The sequence below is a fragment of the Hydra viridissima genome, unplaced genomic scaffold, assembly GCF_058129835.1.
Source record: "Hydra viridissima isolate aposymbiotic clone 2 unplaced genomic scaffold, HvirCarnegie_v1 scaffold_11, whole genome shotgun sequence".
NCBI lineage: Eukaryota > Metazoa > Cnidaria > Hydrozoa > Anthoathecata > Hydridae > Hydra > Hydra viridissima.
In genome coordinates, this window is record NW_028324310.1 from 12,018,324 (window position 1) to 12,040,843 (window position 22,520).

Here is a 22,520-nt window from a genome sequence, read left to right on the forward strand (position 1 = left end):
AGTTAGCAAAATGGATAAAAAAATTTCCAGAGCATTTTTTAAGGTAGAAGTACTCATTGATACTGTTTTCAAAAATATCCGTTTTAATTTTTAGCTTGATTTATATTGCATTTTTTACATATTATATTTTTTTAATATATATTATATTTTTATTTTGCATATATTAACATTTGTCAATCTCGTTTATAATATATTACTTGTTTTATTTACAACTTTACTTAATAAATAAAATAATTTTTATTCTTTTAAACTCATTAAGTTCATTTCTCGAACGAAAGCTAAAAACTGCATATTACTTTAATACTAACCTTGAATTTACATGACTTAACCAAATTGTCTTTACATTTTAACGCCTGAGAAAGAACGACTATTTCCCTTTTCCCTGTAACATAGAGCTCTATGCTTTAGGGAAATAAAAAGAAAAAAGTCCGGTAATTTTGATTTCTCAATATTTAAAAAAAACTTATGAAAATATAATAGCCTAACGTAATATATTTCTTTAGGAATAATTTTTACTAATGTTAAATATTTGTTCGAACGTACAGAGGTATTCTACTGAACTAATAATATGCAGCTGAGATTTTAAATGTTAAATGTCTTAAAACAGTGTTCATGTGATATGGAATCTTGAAATGATTGGGCAGCAATATGCCAGTTGAACTTTGTTAACACATCAAAAGAATTTTGTTTTTAGCAACATTGAGTTTTTTTTACTTTTACTTAATTTACTTTTGTGTCAAAGTTGCTTTTTGGTGTCTTATTTACATTTTAAAATCTTGATTTTCCAGTTATTGTCCAATATATGACATATAACCTCACTATTTTACTTTTTTTTCTCCAGTTATTAGAGTAAGTATTCACCTCATTGTAATAAATTTCTTTTCCTTCTATAAAATTTTTACCCAGCAATTAAAGACTAAACCCTTGACGTAAAGTATATTGATAGGTGATGAAAATACTCTAAAGAGTATTTTTATCGAGCAAGACTATTGACCAGAATATGAGAAATCGGCTGGTTAGCGAAATATACAAAATCCATTATTCCACGCCTTAACGTCACCACAAAAAAAAATGTCAAGGAGGTCAAATAGCCCTAACAAAGGAAAAGAAAGATATTTTGCTTCGGATATTATTAGTTTATTCAGATTGGGGCTTACCATTTGAGCATTTTAAAGTCAGGATATTTCCGTAAAATTCGCGTAAAATTCAATACTTTTGATACTGAGTCCCATGCCATCACTAGCACATAGACAATAAGCAGTTTAACAACTAGCAAACGCCTAGAAACTTTGACTCGACAAAAAAAATTAGCAATAACCACAGAATTTTACAACTTTGACAGAGCTTTTTTTTATGTTTAAAAAAAAAAACTGTTAACAAAACTAAGCACGAGTTTTGCATAAAAAAAATTATTTACATGAAAAACAAACTTAAAAACTTCTACTTCCTTTTGATACGTGAAGATCTTCTTAACGTAGGTAAATTACTTCCTTTTGATACGTGAAGATCTTCTCAACGTAGGTAAATTACTGTCTTGGATAACCATTTTGATCTTTTTTGATACCTGAGTTCTCTTTTTCCTGGTCTTTGATTTTGGGATTTCCAACGAATTCTCTTCAAGCTTTAGGATCTTTTCATTTCTTTTAATCCCACCATCCATTTTTTTGGACTACAAAACAAAACTGCTTTTAAATCGTAATATTTTATTACGTTTTTGCTCAGATTGGATAATTAAAAGCTATTTGTGGAGGACTTTATTTTGATACTAAGAAAGTTAATTTAACAATGTAATATTCCCTGTAAAAAGATTCAAAACTGGGTATTAACAGTTAATTATGTTAATAAATAATTATGTACTTAAGTACATAATTTATCCAGACACAAAGTTAGAGTATTAGGAACACTTAAAACAATTCAATAAAAATTTGGAGGACTGTCGGCAAGCACATTTATCTCGTTAGAGTGATTGATCCACCAAACGATGGCATGGTCCTTATTACTTAATTGTCAAGATAAATATTGGAATTATTTTTAATCCTCGGATAGCAACTTAAGCCCTAGGCCTCTGACCCCTGAAAAGTATTGTCTTGCAGCACCCCTACTAAAGAGCAGTGAATCCGAAATATAAGGAGAACATAATTTTTGAAGAATCTTGAAAGCCAAATTTTTAATGTACTTCTTTATCCCTTACGTAAACAAACAAAATTTTGACCAAAAATTTCCACTAAGATTTAGAGAAAAGAAAATTCTGAAAAAGTTAAGTTGATGTTTTGGTGTTAGTATAAATCCAGAAGATTCATAAGAGAGCTAACATTTCGAAAACTTTTTTGCCGAAGAAAATTCAAATTTAATAATACATCATGAGATTTGAATGATTGAACTTTTAAAAACCTCTAAATGTTTTTTATTTGCACGAAAAGAAAAGCCAAAAAAAACATCTCGACTTGTGAAGTTGTTTTAATGAAATGACTTTATAAAAAATTGGCTGTTAAATTGTGAGACTTTATTGAGGTCTGACAAAATGGACGTTCTGAGACTTAATTTTTTGTTTGACTTAAATGAAATCTGAAAAAAAAAAAAAACTTTATTTATTAATATAAAAAAGGCAAGAGACAAATAATTTGCAGCAATTAAAAAAAAAGCAAAGAGAGATATTTAACTACAAAATACTTAATATTATAGCAAAAATTGCGTAACATGCTGAAAAACTTCACAATTACAAACATGAAAAAAAAGGGGGAACGTTTCTCTTTAACTCTGGTAGGATATGTTTGCGTAAAAAAATAGTAAATATATTTTAAGAATGCTTTTGCATTGACACCAGAGTTTAGTGATACTGTTCAAAAGATTAAGAAACAACTCCATGCAAAATGATCTTTTATGAAAAAGCCATGTGGTTTTAAACCACAAATGAGGATGAGACTAACTTTTTAAATGCAAATGATATAAAAAAAAATCATAGAATTGGTTAACTGGTAAGAGATTTTAGAATTAGATGTTTCTTCTTTGTGTGAATGAGAAATATGCATATTTGATTCAAATACATTAATCAGATATTCCATAACCGAGCTAAAATTCAAAAATATTACCAAAGGATTTCTTAGTTGCATGATAAAAAGGAGAAATGCGAAATCGAATAGTCTGATGTCTCATTTATTTTTTACACCAGATAAATTTTTTGCTAAAGAGTTCTCGATTTTTAAATTTACAAAGAAACGAACTTCAGACATTTCGTGATGCTTTGCTCACATTCCCACTTCAGTTGAAGCAGAACAAGCCTTTTCTCCACAAACGATAGGTCAACTTTTTCTAATAAACCAAGTTGAATTGAAACATTAACTATGTAAGAATTTTCACGTAAATTCTAACATAGTTAATTAAACGTCTCTTTTAGCACTGTTTGCTAATATTATACACATACGAATAGATAAGATTAAAATAAGCTTTTTTATGAAAACAAAAATAGTTAAAAATAATGTCAACATTTTTTCAAGCCCAAAATAATAACCGTTTATGAAGTTGTTGTTTAAAATGTACATTTTTTGTGCATCGTCTAATGATAAAAAATATACACCTGAAAAAAATGCCCCGCGAAGGCTTTGAATTGTTTGAGCCATAAATTAAATCGGATAACGTTTAAATGATTGTAAAATCATATATATACATCAAAGCATACAAGTGCTTAATACATATATACACATACGATATACATATAGAGGTACATACATAAGGAGTGTAAATCGTTTTATATGATATTTTCAAATCATGACAAAACTTTAAAGATTGTAAAAATAAACTTTAAGAAAATAAAGATTTAGAACTTAGTAATAATGATAACAGTAATAATGTTACCAACAACAACAACAACAACAACAACAACAACAACAACAACAGCAACAACTTGATAAGAATAAGAATAGGAAATGTAAGCTTACTTTAATAGTTCTTTTATGGCGAGAAACGGCTTTTAAACCTTAAAATTTCAAAATTTTAAAATTTCAAAACTAAATTTGGTACATTCATTTGAATAATTTTTATTAAAGAAAGTAAACTTACCTTTAGGAGCCAAAGCACCTGCTGGACCCTACAGACAAACCAAAAATTGTTTACTTTTAACAAATAAAATCTCAATCTGTAAAAAGATTAAACATTTAAGTCAGTTAAAAAAAATCTTATCATTTGTCAAAGATGAACACAGTTATAGAACACAGTTTACATGAAACCAGATAGTTCTTCCATCTTTATCAACCAAGTTGTTCATATCTGGTTTACAGTAGCATCTCAACCATGTTTCAAACATACTATAATCAGATGGATCATACCCACCTACTTCTAAACAAACGAAAAGAAAAACACTGAGCAAAAAAAGAAATGGTACTTTTTTTAAAAAAAAATTACATTTTACAATTCAGTTCAGTTTTAGAATAGTGTATTAAAACAAATCCTTCAGATAATAGAAGCATTGAGATGATGGAAGTGTGAAGATAATGGAAGTGTGGAAATAATGGAAGTGTGGAGATAATAATTTATTTCACTACAAATTCATTTCACAAAAAATAAAAAAATTATTAACTTTAGAATTTTACAGCGCCACATTTTGTTTTTCTTACCATTAAACTAGCATTCTAATCATTTCCTTAATTAGCTACTTTTGGTTGTGCTTCTAATAATATAATTGGGCTATTCCATATGAAATCATAAAAAAAGAACATTTTTGTCACTCTTATGTCTCAGAATTGGTTCATCTCTCCCTTTATTGTAGTTTATAACAAATAATTGATAATTGATAACTACAAATACAAATGGGTTCTTGATTTATCCCTAGTTGAAATTATGATAATTCAGCATAATTAGTGATAATTTGAAGAACCAATTTTGACATTTACTATTTTAATAATAGCTTGGGAATTTTCTTAAATTTTATAATCTCAATAGATTTTTGCTCAATTAATTCAAAAATAGCACTCTCAGGACTTGATAGTCCCATGAAATGTCTTGTCTATACAATTTTATTCAAAAATACTTGTAAACTATTTTGATTTTTGGACCTTTAATGGAGGCTGTCACCAAAAATCAACAGGGATAAAGTTATTTGTGTATCGTTATCTCACTTTAATTCTACTGGATAAAAATTAGATACATGCTTTATCTCTCTAATACTTGATCAATCTCTCTAATACTTGATCAAACTCTGTATTTAAAATGAAAATGTTTTTCAGCATTTTTAAAACATAAACTTTATAACAAAAGACACCAAAATGTTTTTAAAAACATTTTTTAAAACGAAATATCTAGTGACTGGCTTAAGACATATAGTCAAGGGCTCAATAATAGAAGTATATTAAACTAATATTCAAAATCTGCCCAGCAGTTACTTGTTTAGACTTTTTTTGACACATCTTTGTTTGCCTTTATATATAAATGAGTGTTGCGAGGAACTTTTCCAGACGGGTAGGAGGAAAAAACTTCTCTGTGGTGAGCATAAAATAATTTGATAAAATAAAACTGCGTTCAAATGCAACAAAACTATTTAAAGTTTGAAAATTGAATAAAAGTTTTGAAATATTCAGAGATATTTATCTTTATTCAGAGAATTTATCTTTATCAAAAAAGAATAAAATAAAATACAGGGGGCAGCTGGGCAGCAAACCCCTCTTGCTGCCGCACTTCCTATGACTATGTGAGTCCTAAACCAGTCACTAAATAATACTATTTTAAAAAGTTTCATTTAAAAAAAAATTTCTTTAAAGGCCAACATACTCAAAAAAAATTTAAATTAAACTTCTGAAAACATGTTATTTTTGAAAACATACTTGGATCAAGTTTTAAAGAGAAAGCATAATTTTTTTTTCTGTAGATAGAATAATGATTTACAATTAAACTTTTTCCCAGAAATTTTAGGTGACATTCATCATTTTAAAATCAATAGTTTGCAAGGATAAAGGAAATTTGGATAAGCAAGGTTTTTCTTGAGACTATCAAGTCCTGAGAATATCCTATCTTTGAATTCCATGGGTAAAAATCTATTGGGGTTGCAAACATTTGGAAAATTCCCTGAACTATTATTAAGATGTTATATGTCAAAGTTGTTCTTCACATTATCACTAAAATGCTGAATTAGCATTATTTTAAATGTTGATACCTCGAGAACCAATGTGTATTTTTAAAACTTTTGTAATTATATTTATTATGGACTGCAAAAATGAGGTAAAAATCAACCAATTCTGATATACAAGGGTATCAAGATACAAATTATCTATAAATGAATCAATCAACTTCAAGTTGCCAACTCTATTATATATCATAACCCATCACATTTTCTCTAGCATGCTTTACAGTAGCTTGTTTGACCTGAAAGCTCCACCAGATTTTCTTTGAACAGTGGTAAACAGTTCTTAAACAATTCTGTAAGATTTTTCAGAATTTATCAAATCCACAACGATTGTTCTTTGAATTTCATTTAGACATTTGTTAAAGGGGGACTATTACTATATTCTTATAATTCTCCAACTTGAATAAGTAAATGTTCCTTAATATCATTGTTATTGTTTAGTTTTTAACGACTCTCAATCTAAAATTACCATGAAAATATTTTTTTATTATATGCAAAATATATCATGAATTGCACCTTTAGAGTTATATAAGTACTGTATATACTGGTAAGTCTACATCCTATTTTCAACTGAAAAGATTAATACATTATAAGTCATGTTTAAGTCAAGGTGGATTTTGCAATTCATCTGATGTGAAGGTAAACTGGCAATAACTTTATTTAAATATTTTATCTTGGAACTGTTGGACACCAAGAAAACATTCTGCTTTTTCTCCACTTCTCCCTAACCTTATTGATGAGAGCCTAAATGAAACATGTGTTATGGAACAAATAAATTAAATTGAAGAATTTAAAACAAAAAAAACAAACAAAAAAAGAACAATTTTTAGACATTAAAATGCTAAAAAACTTTATAATGAAACCTATAAAGTTTATACCTGTACAGCTTGAGAGCCCTATTGCTGGAATCATTAACTATGTTGAAACCTTTGACCTTCTCTTCTTACTTCATCTAGAAGTCAATCAATTTCCAGGCATTAATAGGGGTACTATGACTTAGTAGATATAGTAAAATCCAACTCTGATTAGTGACTGGAGAAACCAGACAATCTGGGTAAACCTGTCAAAAGTGCACTTGATTAGTGCTTTGGATGTGAGTTAAGGTTTCTTTAGCAGAATATATTGCAGGATTTCTTTACAAGTTGAAAATTGGTTATTGGGGAAAAACTGGTGGTTTTCTTAACAAGAAATATCACCTATCTTGTCTGCTTTTTTTTTTCTTTGGAGCCTTTTAAGTAATAAAGTCTTCTAAAAGTATAATAATGACATTTATAAGTAATTAAAATATTATGTACAAATATTACATAGAAAAGTATTAGTTTTCTTTATTCAATTGTAAAATTTCTTCTTAACACCATTTTTTAAAAAATTGAATTCTCAAGCTACCTACCTTAATTTTGTCCTCAATAGTCTTCACAAGTAGTGGAGCAACCTATGCAACTCATTTCTCTAAAAATTCATTTTCATAAAAACCCATCTCTATGAAAATCAGGTAAAACTTTTTTTTTCAATTACATATTGAGTAAAAGTAGTAGATTTTTCATTACCACCTGGTTTTTATTTCATTTTGTAAAGAACATGAAAAAAGCTTTTTCTTTCTAAGTTGCTGCATGAGAAAATTCCCCTCAAATGGGGTAAAAAAAATTGACCTTTAAATTGGCTGTTTAAGAGTACAGAAGAGAACACACACACACATATATACATCTTGGTGTCTCTATTAATATTATTATTAATATGTAAAAGAAATATAAATTTTTACCAACTTTAACTTGAATTTTACTGTCAGCTCAAATGGTGCTATTTTACAACACTCAAACTATTGTAGGATAAAGGCATTAAGAATTAAACATTTTGATGATTAATGTTATTAGTGAAAATAGATTTAAAAAAGTTTAGAACACCCTATAAAAAAAAAGATGAAAAGCTGTTAGTGTTGTTTGTTGACTTCTGATTTGGCAGGAATCAAAATTTATGAAAAACTATTAAATTAAAAATTCATTGCAGACTAGTTTAAAATAAATTTATAATTACTTTTTGATATCATTGCAATAGAAATGTGTAGCATTTTAAGTGAGTAGGAATGCAGTATTAAACCTCCTAACATCAGACTATTATCGATCCTATTAAAATAAAGAGACAAAGGTTAAAAAGGTTGCTGATGTTCCTGATGAGGTCCGTAAAGATCTCTACATAGATTAGGGATATTTTCTGAAAGCATGTTTAGCTGTGTCCGTAGGACATGGTTCAAGTCAGTATATGCCATTTCTAGAGTGTAGCCAACCAGGTGATCATGCTGGTTGGCTCATGAAAGCTAGCTGAGTCTTACATTAGTTAATGTCATAGATAGTTGCATCAAAATAATTGCAGGGACTAATTAGATTCATAGTTAATATCTATGGCCCTAAAGATGGCCCTTCAGTTAAATTATCTAAAAATTTCTTTTTTCTTACGAAGCAGTCCCAGGAACTCAATAATCCAGATCAAGGTACTGTGTTTCCGGTACTGCAGAACAATAGTTATTTTGCTCATTCTGAACATGTGTTGATTGGTGCTATTTACGATGACAATTTTTATATTCACAGGCAAGCAGCCAAAATTATGATCTTATCAAGACAGGGGGTGCAACCTAATACTGTTAGCACTTTTGATAAAAATGAGATTAAGCTGAACTTCTCTGCTGAAATGTATTTTGACATTATTGGTTGGGACAACTGCCATGCAGAGGTGTGCAAAATGGTTAATCTAACCAGTTAACTACCGGTTAACCAGTCAATTGACCACTTTAACCAACTGTCAAGGGTCCAAAATTAACCGGGTTAACCGCAGTTAACCACTTTAACTACATTATCGATATAACAACAAAAATATACCAGTTAATGCGGTTAACGCGGTTAACCGCTTTTTTAGCAGACGCATTTTGAGGAAAAACTAGTAAAACTGTTAAAGCGGCGTGCTCGTTAAATTATTGTTGAGTAATTGAGGAGTGTTTTTATAACAAATGTGCTGAATAACACACAGAACAGGTATTTTAATCACATTCTATTATAGTATGAGCGTTTTAATTTCATGAGATTTTAAGGCCTTTTATGATGTGAAAACTTATGTATGTATTGCTGAATGGCAGTCCTGAATACGAAAGACTTTTCTCTATGATAATCAAGGAATCCACGGTATAAACAGTAAGATAAACAAACTGTTGGTGATCTTTCGTCTTGCTTGTAATTTAATAATTATACTTTTCATTGTTTTCACAGGTTAAATTTCTATGATTCAAATGGCTTCAGAGAGCGAGGCTATGAATGGTGATATTCATTTTGAGACTGAAGAAGTAGACCACCAACACAACTCAAATAAGGAAAACAACTCTGAAAATGAAACCACACAAGATCAGGTTACGGTCACTGACAACTCTTGTGCCAAACAAAAAGAAGAAAGGAAGTCTCGAAAGAGAGCAAAAAAGGCTGAAGTATGGAACCACTTCCACGAACAGGAAGGATGGATCATAAGCAACTACAACAAAGAACACAAACTTGCATCTTCATCAGGCACGTCGACCCTCATGTACCACATAAATCACTTGCATCCCAACGAGTTAAAGAAAGGCCCACCGGATCAGGCCGCAGTGGATCGAATGTTTGCGAGCGGACGGGTGAAACATTTACAAACCAATCGTCAGAAAGTGCTGGACCATGCAGTCTGCGATTTCATCACTTGGGATGGCGTTCCTGCAAATGTCGTGGAGGGACCGGGATTCAAGAACATGCTGTCAGAATTCGAATATCGCTATCAACTTCCTCATCGAACCACTTTCACTCGAAGCCTGATCCCCGAGCAGTACGAGCAGCTGCATCGAATGGTAAAAGAAGACCTGAAACAAGCTCAATTTTACTGTCTCACTACTGATATGTGGGTCGATAATTATCGGCGACTCTACTATGTTGGGCTTACTGTACATTTCATCGATGCAAACTGGAAGCAATGCAGCTTTGTTTTGGCGGCGAAGCAGTTTTCTGAAAGACACACCGCGATGAATATTGCTGCTGAACTAAGAAGACTATCTACAGAATGGGGGATTCCTTTGGACAAGTCAGCTTGGGTGTCCGACAATGGTGCAAACATCCTGGCCGCGCTGAACCTAATGGAGGTCGTCCATTTCACTTGTTTCGGACACAACATCAACTTGTGCCTCATGGCGGATGGAATAGAGAAGGTAAAGAGTTTCGACCGATTAATCAAGAAAAGTAAGAAGGGGATACAACACTTTAAGTATCGGAAATGTGATGTTGAAAAGAAGCAGAAGGAAATTCTGGCTCGAGAGAAGAAAGCGTGGGCCATCCGGTCGGAGCAACGAGCTTTGCTTGGCGAAGAAGGCAATGACGATGACGAACCGGAGCGAGATACGTCCGGGATTTTGGTGGAGGATCACGACTACTACGAATTGGTGGACGATCAAGTGAACCTTTCAAAGACGGGTATGTAATAAATATCATTTTTTCAATGCTAGTTTCAAAACTGAAACCTAGTTATTTAAATTTTAATTCCAGGTGAGCCTCGCAAGACTAATTCATTGAAGCTGCCCTGCCCCACTCGATGGAATTCTTTCTGCATTATGCTGCAATCCGTGAAAGAGAATTTTGTCGTTCTTGATGAACTCTTGATGGGAACCGACTTTCAAGATCTTATGTTTACGAAGAGAGAGAAGCAAGGCATTCTTCAGATTCTCGAATTTCTCGAACCATTCAAAGCCGCTACCAACGCTTTGCAAGGTGAACATTACCCAACGCTATCGCTAGTAACCCCAGCTGTTGACGAATTGATTCAAGTATGCCGGCCTGCAGAGCGAACCCAGAGCAATGATCGTTCCCAGCTGAATATTGAAGATGATGACATCGTGGAACAAAGCGGTTTTGATCACGACCAAAAAGTTGGATCTTGGGGCTTCCAATGGACGATCCGAATCGTACCGAAGAAGACTGGCTTAGAAGAACTGAAGTCCAAAGTTTCCTCTGCTCTTCATCGACGGTTCCCTCAAAATCTGATTTTCAAACTGGCATCTGCTTTGGATTACCGTTTGAAGGGAGATCCATCCGTTATTGGCACCCTTCCAGAATTTATGGAGGCAATTGATCATTTCAATGCTGTTTTCAAATTACAACAAGATGGATCCTCCAGTCATTCATCAGATTCAACTGAAGAACGCTTGCCTGTCCCTCAAACTAGTGCAGCAAAATCAAAAGAGAAGACCGGGTACAGCTCTTTTTTCACGAAACGTCACGCAAAGAGACCTCGCTCAGATGCACAAGACTCTGCTACCGATCGAGACATCACCCACGAAATCAACAGCTACCTTGCCCTGTCAAATCCCACGAAAGAAGAAGCAGAGAGATTGGATCTCCTGACTTGGTGGAAAGAACACGAATCAGCATTCCCGAGGCTTAGTCAAATTGCCAAAATTGTGCTATCCTTCGTGGCCACCTCGGCACCGTCAGAAAGAGTTTTCAGTTCCGCCGGAAACAAGGTTTCGGCACAACGTTCACAACTTGCACCCGAATTAGTCAATATGATGACCTTTGTCCAAGGCAACTTCCGCTACAATCACCGAATCAAGTCCAGCGCGAAGTGATGGTAAGATATTTTAAACGTTGTAAATAATAATAATTGGATAACTGTAACTGACTAACAACTTCATAAACCTTAGGATGGCCTACTTGAGTACCATTCCGCAAACCTTAGGATAGCCTCATTGAGTACCATTCCGGATTTCTCCACTGCAATTTATTGCCGATTGAATAATAATTGAACTAATCTCTTTTATAACGTCCCCTTTTTATGCAAATGATCAAGTCAAGATAACCAAGTGATAATTCTCTTGTCCCCACTAAGTCCTCATGTTACATTAATTAATATGCCAATTTCTCCTTTAAGTGCCTAACAATTCTCGTTTTGCTTTTTATGTTTGCATATTGATGAAAAACAGTTTTTCTTTTGGTTTCTTTGATGATATAAATTCAGAATGAATAAATCTAAACAAGAATTTGGGGTTAAAAATGCATTATTAATTTTAAATTACAAGCATTTCATTTAGTTATCCGTGCGCATATACCTTTAACCGGTTAACTACATACATAGCGGTTAAAGCAGTTAACTTGGTTAACTACGATCATTTTTGAGGTTAACCAGTTAAGACTTTCTCAGTCATTTTGTCGTTTAAAGATAACCAGTTAACCAAACTGCACACCTCTGCTGCCAAGTAACCCTGCCCCCTCTGCTATCACATGTGTCCAGTGATGACCTTAAGATATGTGAACTACTTTTCCTACCATCATTTCCATGTCACTCTATTAAATAGACAATTAAAGATGTCTCAGCATTTAGTTCAAAATCTATGGATATAAATCTTGATATGGCATTGTTTTGTTGGGCAAGAAAGTTAGGCTTAAACTGCTTAAAGTGGATACTAAGGCTCATTTCAAATAGCAAGTAATTCTTAAGCATATGTAACAATAACACTTGCCAACTATTGAATTAATACTTTTTATAAACATTGGATCATGTAGCAACTTTTTAACAGTGTTTCATTACTGCAAATAACATTTTTTACAATTCAATCCACCCTATTATATGTGTGATGTGTGAGTATGTGTATTTATATTGGTTGTGGTCACAAGAAATCAATTTTTGAAATCTTAATAGGGGAATTCTGTAAACTATGCCACTTGACTAAAAAATGACATTTGTGAAGTTTTAGCTCAATTGGACAGTTCTAACCCATGCCTCATTGAGGTTGAAATCTTGAATAATTGGGAAATTTTGGAAAAAAGCATCATTTTTTATTTGTAAAATGAAAATGGTTCACCCTAGAAACAGGATTTGGATCTCATTTGGTTACAAGGTTGATCTCTTCAAATTTATTATCTCCATTACTTAGCTACAACCTATAGTTTCTGAGATACTTACATTTTTACATATGAACATTTAAAAAAAGGTTGAATATTATGCAAAAATGCAAAAAACTTAAACACTATTGAAGAAGTAAATTTAAAATAAAATCTTTAAAAATTGTAATCTTTGTAAATTGATGACAAGGTAATTAAATTAGTTAAATTAAATTAGTTAAGCAACCTGTTTGCTTAAATTTAACTAATTTCATTAATTTTTTTTTTTTAATTCTTATTTTATTGTGTTTCATTCTATTTTTATTGTGTTTTCAGCTATTATGGCTTCATGTTCAATAAAATCTGCTGAGAGATGTTCAAGATAAAGATAAAATTTATTTAATTGGTTATATAAGTCACCAAACTATTGGTTAAGGGTCTGCGTCTCGTTATTTTTTTTTTTAAATCGAGACGAGAGGAGACGATCCTAAAATCTTTGTCCCGATTAGCGATAAATATGGAGACAATTTTCAATTTTCACTCGAAATCCAGGACGATACCGAGACGAGATGTCGCGGACAAAATAGGAGCTTTACAATTTCCCGGAATTTGCATCTTTTTAACGGGACATAACGAGACATGAGACATACTAGTTACTCCTTAATGTGAAAAATCTGGCACAATTATCATTATCTATTTCAGCTGCTATTATTGATATTGTTATACCATCTATAGAAACACAGCTTTATAAAAATTAATGATAGCAACTGAAATCAGGGGGAAAAAAATATTTTTGGGATAGTATTTAACTCTTTCCACTAAAATATATTGGAAGAAGGGGATAAATATGTGTCCAAGGGCTGTGTTTCTGATAATATTGTTTACCGTTGAGGTCAGTATTCACTTCTAATGCAAGAGTTTGTTTTACACTCTTATTTAAGGGAAAGGTTATCCAAAGTGTCTTTAACTTTTTTGATCCATAAAACATTTGACTTTTTTTAAAAAGTGTAATTCTTGCAGAGACTAACAATAGAGCATGATGTTCAATACCTAGTTCTTTTATTTTTTCTCTTTTCCTTTGCTCTCCAAGGACCACTCATTGTTTATGGGGTTTTCCAGAACCAAAATGGCTACTTTTATTGGTCATAAGATTTTCTTAAAGCCATTGGTATTTGTTTTCTATAAAAGAATCATAAGTTCTTCCACATTGTTTTAGTTTTTTTCTTCACTTTTGAAATAAATCTATCTAAAGTAGCATTAATTTATGTTCTATTTGCTAATTTCTTCAGTTTTATTTGATTTCGTTAAGTAAATCCTTTCAAAAATCGTAATTTATCCACTCCTAATTCACGTATATTTGGGATAAGATCTAATCTTTTTGTTGTTATTGTTTTTAAAACCATTAATATATATCAGAAACATTTTTAAGTACTTTATATCATTTTTCACTTTACACTGTTTAACATTTTATGTTACAACTTCTTTGACAATTATCACACTACATTCCCTATAATGTTTAAGTAAATAATGTTACTTGTATATTACTGGAAATAATGAAGTTGTTAAGTAATGCTATTTCAAATATCTAGCACTTCTTGAATAGTAAATCACTATTCAAATAAAAACATTTTAACAACTTTCTAAGTAGCATATGATGACAAAAATATGTTTCTTAAAACTATATTTGATATGTTGAAACAAGTAATATAAGTAAAAAACTCAAATTCAAGAAATACAAATGTCAATGAGTCCATGAAAACCTTGTTTTCCGCCATTTTCATTTACTTTGATATAATAAACCACTGTTAAAAATTGACATTTGTATTTCTTCAAAAAATATATAAAGTTAAAAGATTATCTTAAAAGTAAATATAGACTTTAATTTAGATTAAAAGTTCTCCATTTTTACTAAATAAAAATCTCTCATTTTTTAGTTTTCTTTGAAAATGTTAAAGTTTTTAACTTGTTAAAAATGTTAAACTTTTAACCATAAAAAGTAAAATATGAGTTTTATGAAAAAACTGTTTTTACTTTTTAAATAAATGATCATTCTAATTTAATATTATTTAAAAAAGGGCACTATATTTACCGAAAAATTGTGAGGGGTTTAGTGCCATTTTTTTTGTTGTTTTGAGTCACTGTGCGTCATTTCTGGCTGGCAAAACAAACTTGGTTGGCAAAAAATTTTCTTCACTGCAAAAGCGAGAGTTAGATATCTTGTTAATATAATTGATCTGTCTCGTAACGTTTTGTAATTATCCGGGATACAGTTTTTAAATTCCGAGAAAAAATTTATGTCCCGATTTATAACTTAATTCCAGAATAATCGTTTCCTCTGTCTCGTTATTTTTTTCTGGGAAATTTCTTGTCTTGTTACGCGTTTCCCGGTTCATTTCGAGAAAACAATTCCGAGACGCAGACCCTTGCTACTGGTAGAAAGTTACCATCAATTAGTCAAGTTTTACACAGTTTATTTTATGATAAAAATGTAAAATGACAAATAAACCTTGTTCATTAAAGGCAAATGAAATTTGGTTATTACATACAAAAGATGTCTACATGAACATAATGTTCTTATAACAAACTTTTGCTGTTGATTCTAAGACATACACTTCTTCTTAATAGATTGTGATATTAAGAATAAATAAAAAAGAATATTAAAAAAAAAAACAACTACCAAGTCATTTTTTGCAAAAAGCCAACATAAAAGCATTAAAAAACATAATTTATAATGTAATTTTGGTTTAACAAATACAAAAGTATTAACATAAAAATATAGTACAAAATAATTATAGGCAGAGTTGTTAAATTGTATGATTATCTTGATCAACTCATTTTCATTGGAACAAAATCTCTTAAATTAGTACTTGGTCTTAGGAACTTTTTTCAGCCAGGACTTTTTTATTCTCTGAGGCACACTATCAACAATCCTTTTTAACAACAATGATTCTAAGTTATTCCATGCTTTTTGAATGCAATTGAAAAGACGAGCTTCATCATTGCACACTCTTTTATTTTATTATTGAATATTGACCATAGGCTTTCAGTTGGATTTAATTCAGGTGATTGACTCATCCATCAGTCTAAGATATACATATTTTTTTTCAACATTTGCTTTGTTATATTTAGGAGTGTGCTTAGGATCATTATCTTGCTGAAATAGGAAGTTATCACTTGGAAATAATTCCATGCAATGTGGCTTTCTATGATGAACAAGGATCCTATGGAAGTGGTTTTGATTCATAATCCCATTGTGAATCCTTCCCATAGAATGTATTGCAAAGCATCCTAAGGAAGGCAGGTTTATTTTCTTTTGATTCTTAACAGTGGCTGTAATATACTCAGGATGATACTTCTCATTTGTATGCCTCCAAACACAAAATCTTCAAGCACATCTTTTCCCAAGATAATGGCAATACTAGTTTCTACTTTATCTATAGAAAGAAGATGATTTTTAAGAGTAGTTTGGAAAAAGCTTCTATTTTCACTTTTTGTAGTATTTTCTTTCTCCCTGATCCAGATCAATGGGCTGTTTCTTCTATGTCTTTATACTTCTTCAGAAAATCAGTAATGATACTTCTCATCCAGTTTTTTACTTAAAATCTCTATGGGTCATTCCTAATGATGACATCTCAATAGGTCTTCCTTTATTGATCCCATCTAGGACAATTTTTTAAATCTACATTATATGATTATATATCTAATTTAAAAAGTAACAAATTAGCATATTTCATCATTACTAAATACATATTATACTTTACTTATATGCAGGATTAGGGTTAGGTTAACCCCACTGCATAGAACTAATATCTATACTTTGTTCTTAAATCATAAAATGCTCTTTGAGTTATTGAACCATGATAATGACCTAAGTCTAAATACTAAATTGTTAAGAAATGAAGAATAAAATAAACTTTGATTGAATATAAATGATGTTTAATATAAAAAATAGGATAAATAAAACTAAAGTAAACAACAAAAATTCAAAAAGCAGAGATATGGTTTTAAACATTGATAAAAAGCTTTGTAAATCCAAAAGTAAGTTTTTCTTCAAGAAAAAAAAAACTTGGCTTTTGAGGGAGATATATATATATATATATATATAAATCCCTCAAAAACATTCGCTTTTTGCAGTTTTTGCAAAACCACAATTGATTCAGTACAAAAATATAAAGAATTCTCAAGATAAGTGGTAAAAAAAATTGCAAAATATCAATTCAAAATATTTAGAAACCCTACTTGCTTTGATTTGACAGCATATTTGCTTAGTAACAGTAATTTCTAGGCATCCTACATTTTATACATTATATGCATTTCAAATAAATTTAAATAATTTTGTAATTTGCTTACTAAGTTCCAAAACCTCATTGTATACTATTTTACAATAGTCCAAAATGTCTATAGTAGAGTTATGCATCTGAACAACAAAACAAATATGATAATGCACATTGGATTACAAAAAAAACCCAGAAATACCAATCAATAAAAAACTGCTTTTTACATAATACAAACATATACAAAGCACAAAAATGTTTATGGTGACATATAAATAGCATATAACTATATAGTTAAATAATTCAGGATGAAATAAAATATAGATTTTTCAAAAAGTAATTAGAAAATCTGCTACCAAATTTTGGTCCAAATTCAAGTAAAAGTTTTCAGGCAAAATTAGTTACTCTTTTAAGAACATTTCCTATTTTCATTTGAATGGATTGATTCCAATTATATTTCTAGAACTTAACATAAAGCTATATAAGACATGAGAACTAACTTTAAACATTTGCCAAAAATGAAGCTCAAAGACCTTTTTCACTATTGCATATTTATTTAGTTCAACAAAGGATAGAACACAAGTGAGGCAGTTTAAAGGATAAATAAAGTTTACTGATACCTCTTTAGGGACATTTATTGTTTATGACTGGTTTTTAAAATTTACTACTAGAGATCAAAGTTGGCTAGATAAATCAAATTCAGGTCAACCGCCCTGCATCAAATATTTCACTGAATTCTATACTGAAGGCAGATAATGATATAAAAAGCACCTGCGTGTGATGAGAAAATTGAGAAAGCTGGGCAGATGGATTCCAAATGAAATGGTTTTGGGTCAATCAACAGCAGAGTACACCTGGGCTGGGCTCAGATGAACCATTTTGACAAACCTAATACTATTTTACTTAATAAAAAATAAACCAACTTCAAAGACAAAGAACTTACGGAAATTTCTTTCTTCTCCTCAATTAAATCTTTTAAAACTTCATAAGCCATGTTGAATGGAGGAATTTGAGCCCTTGTGATTAAAATAATGTTAAAAATCTGAGTAAAATTGACAAAAATTGAAAACATGCTGAACTAGTAAACACGTTTCATCTATGAATAATAGACAGGATTCATTATTAGAAGGAACTACATGAAATAAAAATTCTAAGTTGAAATAACATAAATTTGTTTTTAATTTAAAAGTATCCAATGTAGTTCTATGAAGAATGCATTTTACTGAATTTTTTTTATCATTCAACCTTATAAATAATTAAACACACCGGTAAAGAATTTCTGCTCTCAGATAATTTCCAATCCCATTAAAGTACATCTGATCATTTAAAACTTCACAAATAGGTTTTTGAAATATTTTTGCGTGCAAGTTGCTTAAAACATTCTTTCTGAAAAGTTCATATTCTCTAACTAGGTCAGGGCCACGATTTGATGAAAAACTATCTGATACCTTCCATTTTCCAAATCTTAAAAAAAAAAAAAACTACGACAAATTAAATTCTGAAACATTATTTAATATACTTTCAATGTTATGAATATTTAAATTTGATTCATGAAATTTGAAGGAGCTAACATTAAATTTGAAATATACCTCCGTGGGTCAACAAAACTTAAAACCATCTTTGGATTTTCAGATGTAAAAAACATTAAATGTGAATGCTTAGGTAAATCTGCTTCACTTGTAAAAGAAAAACATCCAGACATCCCAAACTGAAACACAATTTTTATCTCTGATGGGAGCTTACTTGCAGATTTATTTTCTAAAGTATTTTCCTCAATCTCCTCTTTTTTTATCGAGCTAGTTGTGATAACTTGAACGTTCATTTCAGATTTTATTTTATGTTTGCTTTTACAACATTCAGATAATGTTAACATTAACTCTTTTCCTCTTGATATAGCAGAAATTGAATAATTTGTGAACGGTAACTCAACATTCGGATTCTTAGTAACAGCCGACTTGATAACCTTTCCTGAAAAAGTTTTTCCATCACAACTATCGTTAATAAAAGCACCGGCCAAAAAATGTTCCGGTCCTTCAGGCATGAATTTTAAAGGTTTTTCGTATGAATTAAAATAACTAAGATTCTTTAAAGTTAAGGCAAAGTAAAATACAAATTTTCTTCAGAGAAAAGTTGTACTCACGTGGTTTCGTTATTGTTTATTCAGACGGTGACCGATAAATTAAACTATATCCATAAAAAAACCATATCACGATAGGTAAGTAACGCGGAAAACACGGGAATTTTCAATGGAACTTCATTCGGTGCCTTCATTGTAACTTTTTTTTATATTCATTTATCAGCTTTTTTATCTTTTGAAAAAATGTTTAAACGGTATGGCATTTCTGCAGCCTTTATAGATATTCTTCTAAAGGTACCGACAATGAGTTAGTTATGTTCTTGCTATAATTCCTATAGAATTATTTAGAAATCAGATGCTTCGTTTCAAAATAAAGTTTCAGTGCTTTTTGGCCACTCTTGCTAAAACAAAATCAGATTTAGATTCTTATTATTAAAACTTCTTATTTTAAATCTCGTTTTGATTTTTTTATATTAAAGAAATAATTTACAAAATGCCAATTAACCAGTCAAATGGATGGTCAGAATACTCGTCAGAGATGCAATGAAAGGAAAAAATAAAGACATTTAAGTGTTTGACTGTTTCAAAAACTGGGCCAAGCTATTCTGTTTGTAAGTCCGTAAACTATTTAGACTCAGACACAACTGTCAATCCTTAAGGAAGAAGTTTTCGTCTCATAAATTATCAACTACGCAAATTTCGTCACATAAATTAGCCACGCAAAAACACAAAGCAAAACAAAAAGCTTGCGAAATAAATAAGTCTAAAAAAAGCCATACAGATGTTCGCAAATGCAGATAAATAAAAAAGCATACCATATGTTTCGGTAACTTCTTCCCAAATAGAAAATGGCTTAAACATGGGCCGTACTTTTCAATCAGATTATGCATGTGCAGATGTAACCCATCACATTGTAAATTAAATACGTAAAAAGCTACTAAATTACATATAGAAGAACAATCAGAGCGTAGGCTGTATGATTGAGAAGCCTACCGCAATAAGCAAGAAATTTTCTCCATCGATCTGCTTGCGGTTAAAAATCCCAAAATCAAATATTGCTAGTGGTTTCTTCTTTGAACACATTGAACTAACCCGCACATTGACCCGCACAAAAGCCACTTCTATCGCATATTCGTTTTTAAGTTTTTTACAAGATTAACAATAATTCTTTACTACGCAATTCAATTTCCTTTATTTGCGATGCTGCTTCCAAAATGCTCGACAAAAATCAGGCGTATCTCGTTGGCTTTTAAACAAGTTTTCTAATTTAGTTATTTAGGATTTTAGTAATCCCAGCTAAATAAATTATTTGATTATTTGATTGAGGAGGACCTCCCTTACAAGTTGTTTTTAATTAAAGTAAGACATTCAACTAACTTTGGCCCAGAGCTTTACGAAACCTCTGGGCTAAAGTGAGTTGAATGCAATGCCTGAAAACAGACCATGTTTTGTTATGCAACTTTTTAGCCACTTACTGATAAAGTAACCAACATACTGATAAAATAACCAACCTGCTTTGTGTGCCTTACGAAACCATTCTACCGGATGTCTCAGGTTTTTTTCTGACGGAAATTTTTTATTAGTGATGCAAAAACTAATCGAAGGAATGACCTTGGGCTCGCCCACAACCCTGAAGATGTCCCAAATGTTTCTAGAATGAAACTTCCGACAAATATTTTTCGTTTTTGGTGCTACACCCTCTATATATATTATGTTACTCTTTTTTAGTGTTTTTTACCCAAAAAAATTTGCAAAATAATTTTATCGCAGAGCGTTAAAATCCATTTTTTTTAGAATATAATGTGAATTAAAATCTAAAATTTAATTTAATGTGCAACCATAAAATGTATCTCAAGGTTGAATATATTTCTAAATTGATTTTAATTGTAGTATTACTTACATTTGAATTTACAAAGTTATGAAAAAGATCTCAAGGTGATGTCATGTTTAATGGCTTCAAAATGAATCATAACTAATAAGTTCAAATAAAATGTTAAATTCAAATAAAATGGCGCCGTGCTAACCATCTTATATTAACATATTTACAAATCTACTTAAGTATAGGCCTTGTTGTTAAGATAAAATCTTAACCAAAAAATAACACTCCCAGCAGGGTGCTCGCCAAAAAAGCAAAATTGATTAAAGAAACTTTAACCTAAATGATGGAAACAGTGGCGAATGAAGTAGTTAAAACAACAACAAGCAGAATTTTATCGATGCAATCATCGATGACAAACGGATATGAATAGCAGAATAGCACAATTTGTCGAACTGTTTTGAATCGAATTTCGTATAGTAATAATAATAATAATAATAATAACAATAATAATAATAATAATAATAATAATAATAATAATAATAATAATAATAATAATAATAACAATAATAATAATAATAATAATAATAATAATAATAATAACAATAATAATAATAATAATAATAATAATAATAATAATAATAATAATAATAATAATAATAATAACAATAATAATAATAATAATAACAATAATAATAATAATAATAATAATAATAATAATAATAATAATAATAATAATAATAATAATAATAATAATAATAATAATAATAATAATAATAATAACAATAATAACAATAACAATAACAACAACAACAACAACAATAATAATAAAAATAATAATAATAATAATAATAATAAATAATGATAATGATAAATAATAATAGTAACTTTTATTTAAAAATATTTTGAATTTCACACTATTTTTTTTCCATGGTATAATTTAGAAGCGGTTAATTGATCTTTAGAAGAAGTTAAAAGGTTTGTATTACAAAACTCAAATAGAGCATAGATTATAAAATTTAAAATTATTGTTCGGTTGAAAGTCATAGCCAACAGCAAGAACACTTCTTAACTACAAAAAGTGGCTATTGTAATACAACTAAGCTCACCAACAATATATAGGTTACCAAGATTGCCTGGTTTACATCTTTTGTTGCTATGCCTGCAAACTTTAGCAGGTTTTTTTCCAAGAGATGAATGCCTCTGGCACTTTTTCTTTTCTACTTGGTTATTTTCGATTTTTTTCAACCTTTCTTAGGGGTTAAAGTAAAAGAAAGTATTTTCCAGTATTTTTACTGTACTTTTTTTCTTATACGGGGGACTTGTTGAAAAAAAAGTGAATGTATAATTTTCTGTCCTTGTTAAC

The 22,520-nt window shown here is 30.3% G+C and overlaps 1 protein-coding gene across 1 annotated transcript; it reads right to left on the reverse strand.

Moving 5' to 3' along the window:
• Window positions 1–1,325: 1,325 nt before the first annotated feature.
• Window positions 1,326–20,634, reverse strand: LOC145191563 (endonuclease 8-like 1). The gene is made up of 9 exons (XM_090067290.1): window positions 20,154–20,634; window positions 18,851–19,739; window positions 18,528–18,725; window positions 18,205–18,277; window positions 17,338–17,404; window positions 4,217–4,332; window positions 4,057–4,084; window positions 3,936–3,973; window positions 1,326–1,669 (listed from the first exon to the last, which is right to left on the reverse strand). The coding sequence occupies exons 2-9, from the start codon at window positions 19,300–19,302 to the stop codon at window positions 1,484–1,486; spliced, it is 1,158 nt and encodes a 385-aa protein (XP_089923416.1). The 5' UTR covers window positions 19,303–19,739; window positions 20,154–20,634; the 3' UTR covers window positions 1,326–1,483.
• Window positions 20,635–22,520: the final 1,886 nt, after the last annotated feature.

Bases quoted from the DNA above. Each gene is read 5' to 3' on its own strand.
- LOC145191563 (XM_090067290.1), bottom strand. From the start codon at position 19,302: ATGCCTGAAGGACCGGAACATTTTTTGGCCGGTGCTTTTATTAACGAT. The intron at 3,974-4,056 runs GTAAGTTTACTT...TGAAATTTTAAG, and splicing joins AGGTGCTTTGGCTCCTAAAG to GTTTAAAAGCCGTTTCTCGC. The intron at 1,670-3,935 runs GTAAGCTTACAT...TTTGTTTTGTAG, and splicing joins GCCATAAAAGAACTATTAAA to TCCAAAAAAATGGATGGTGG.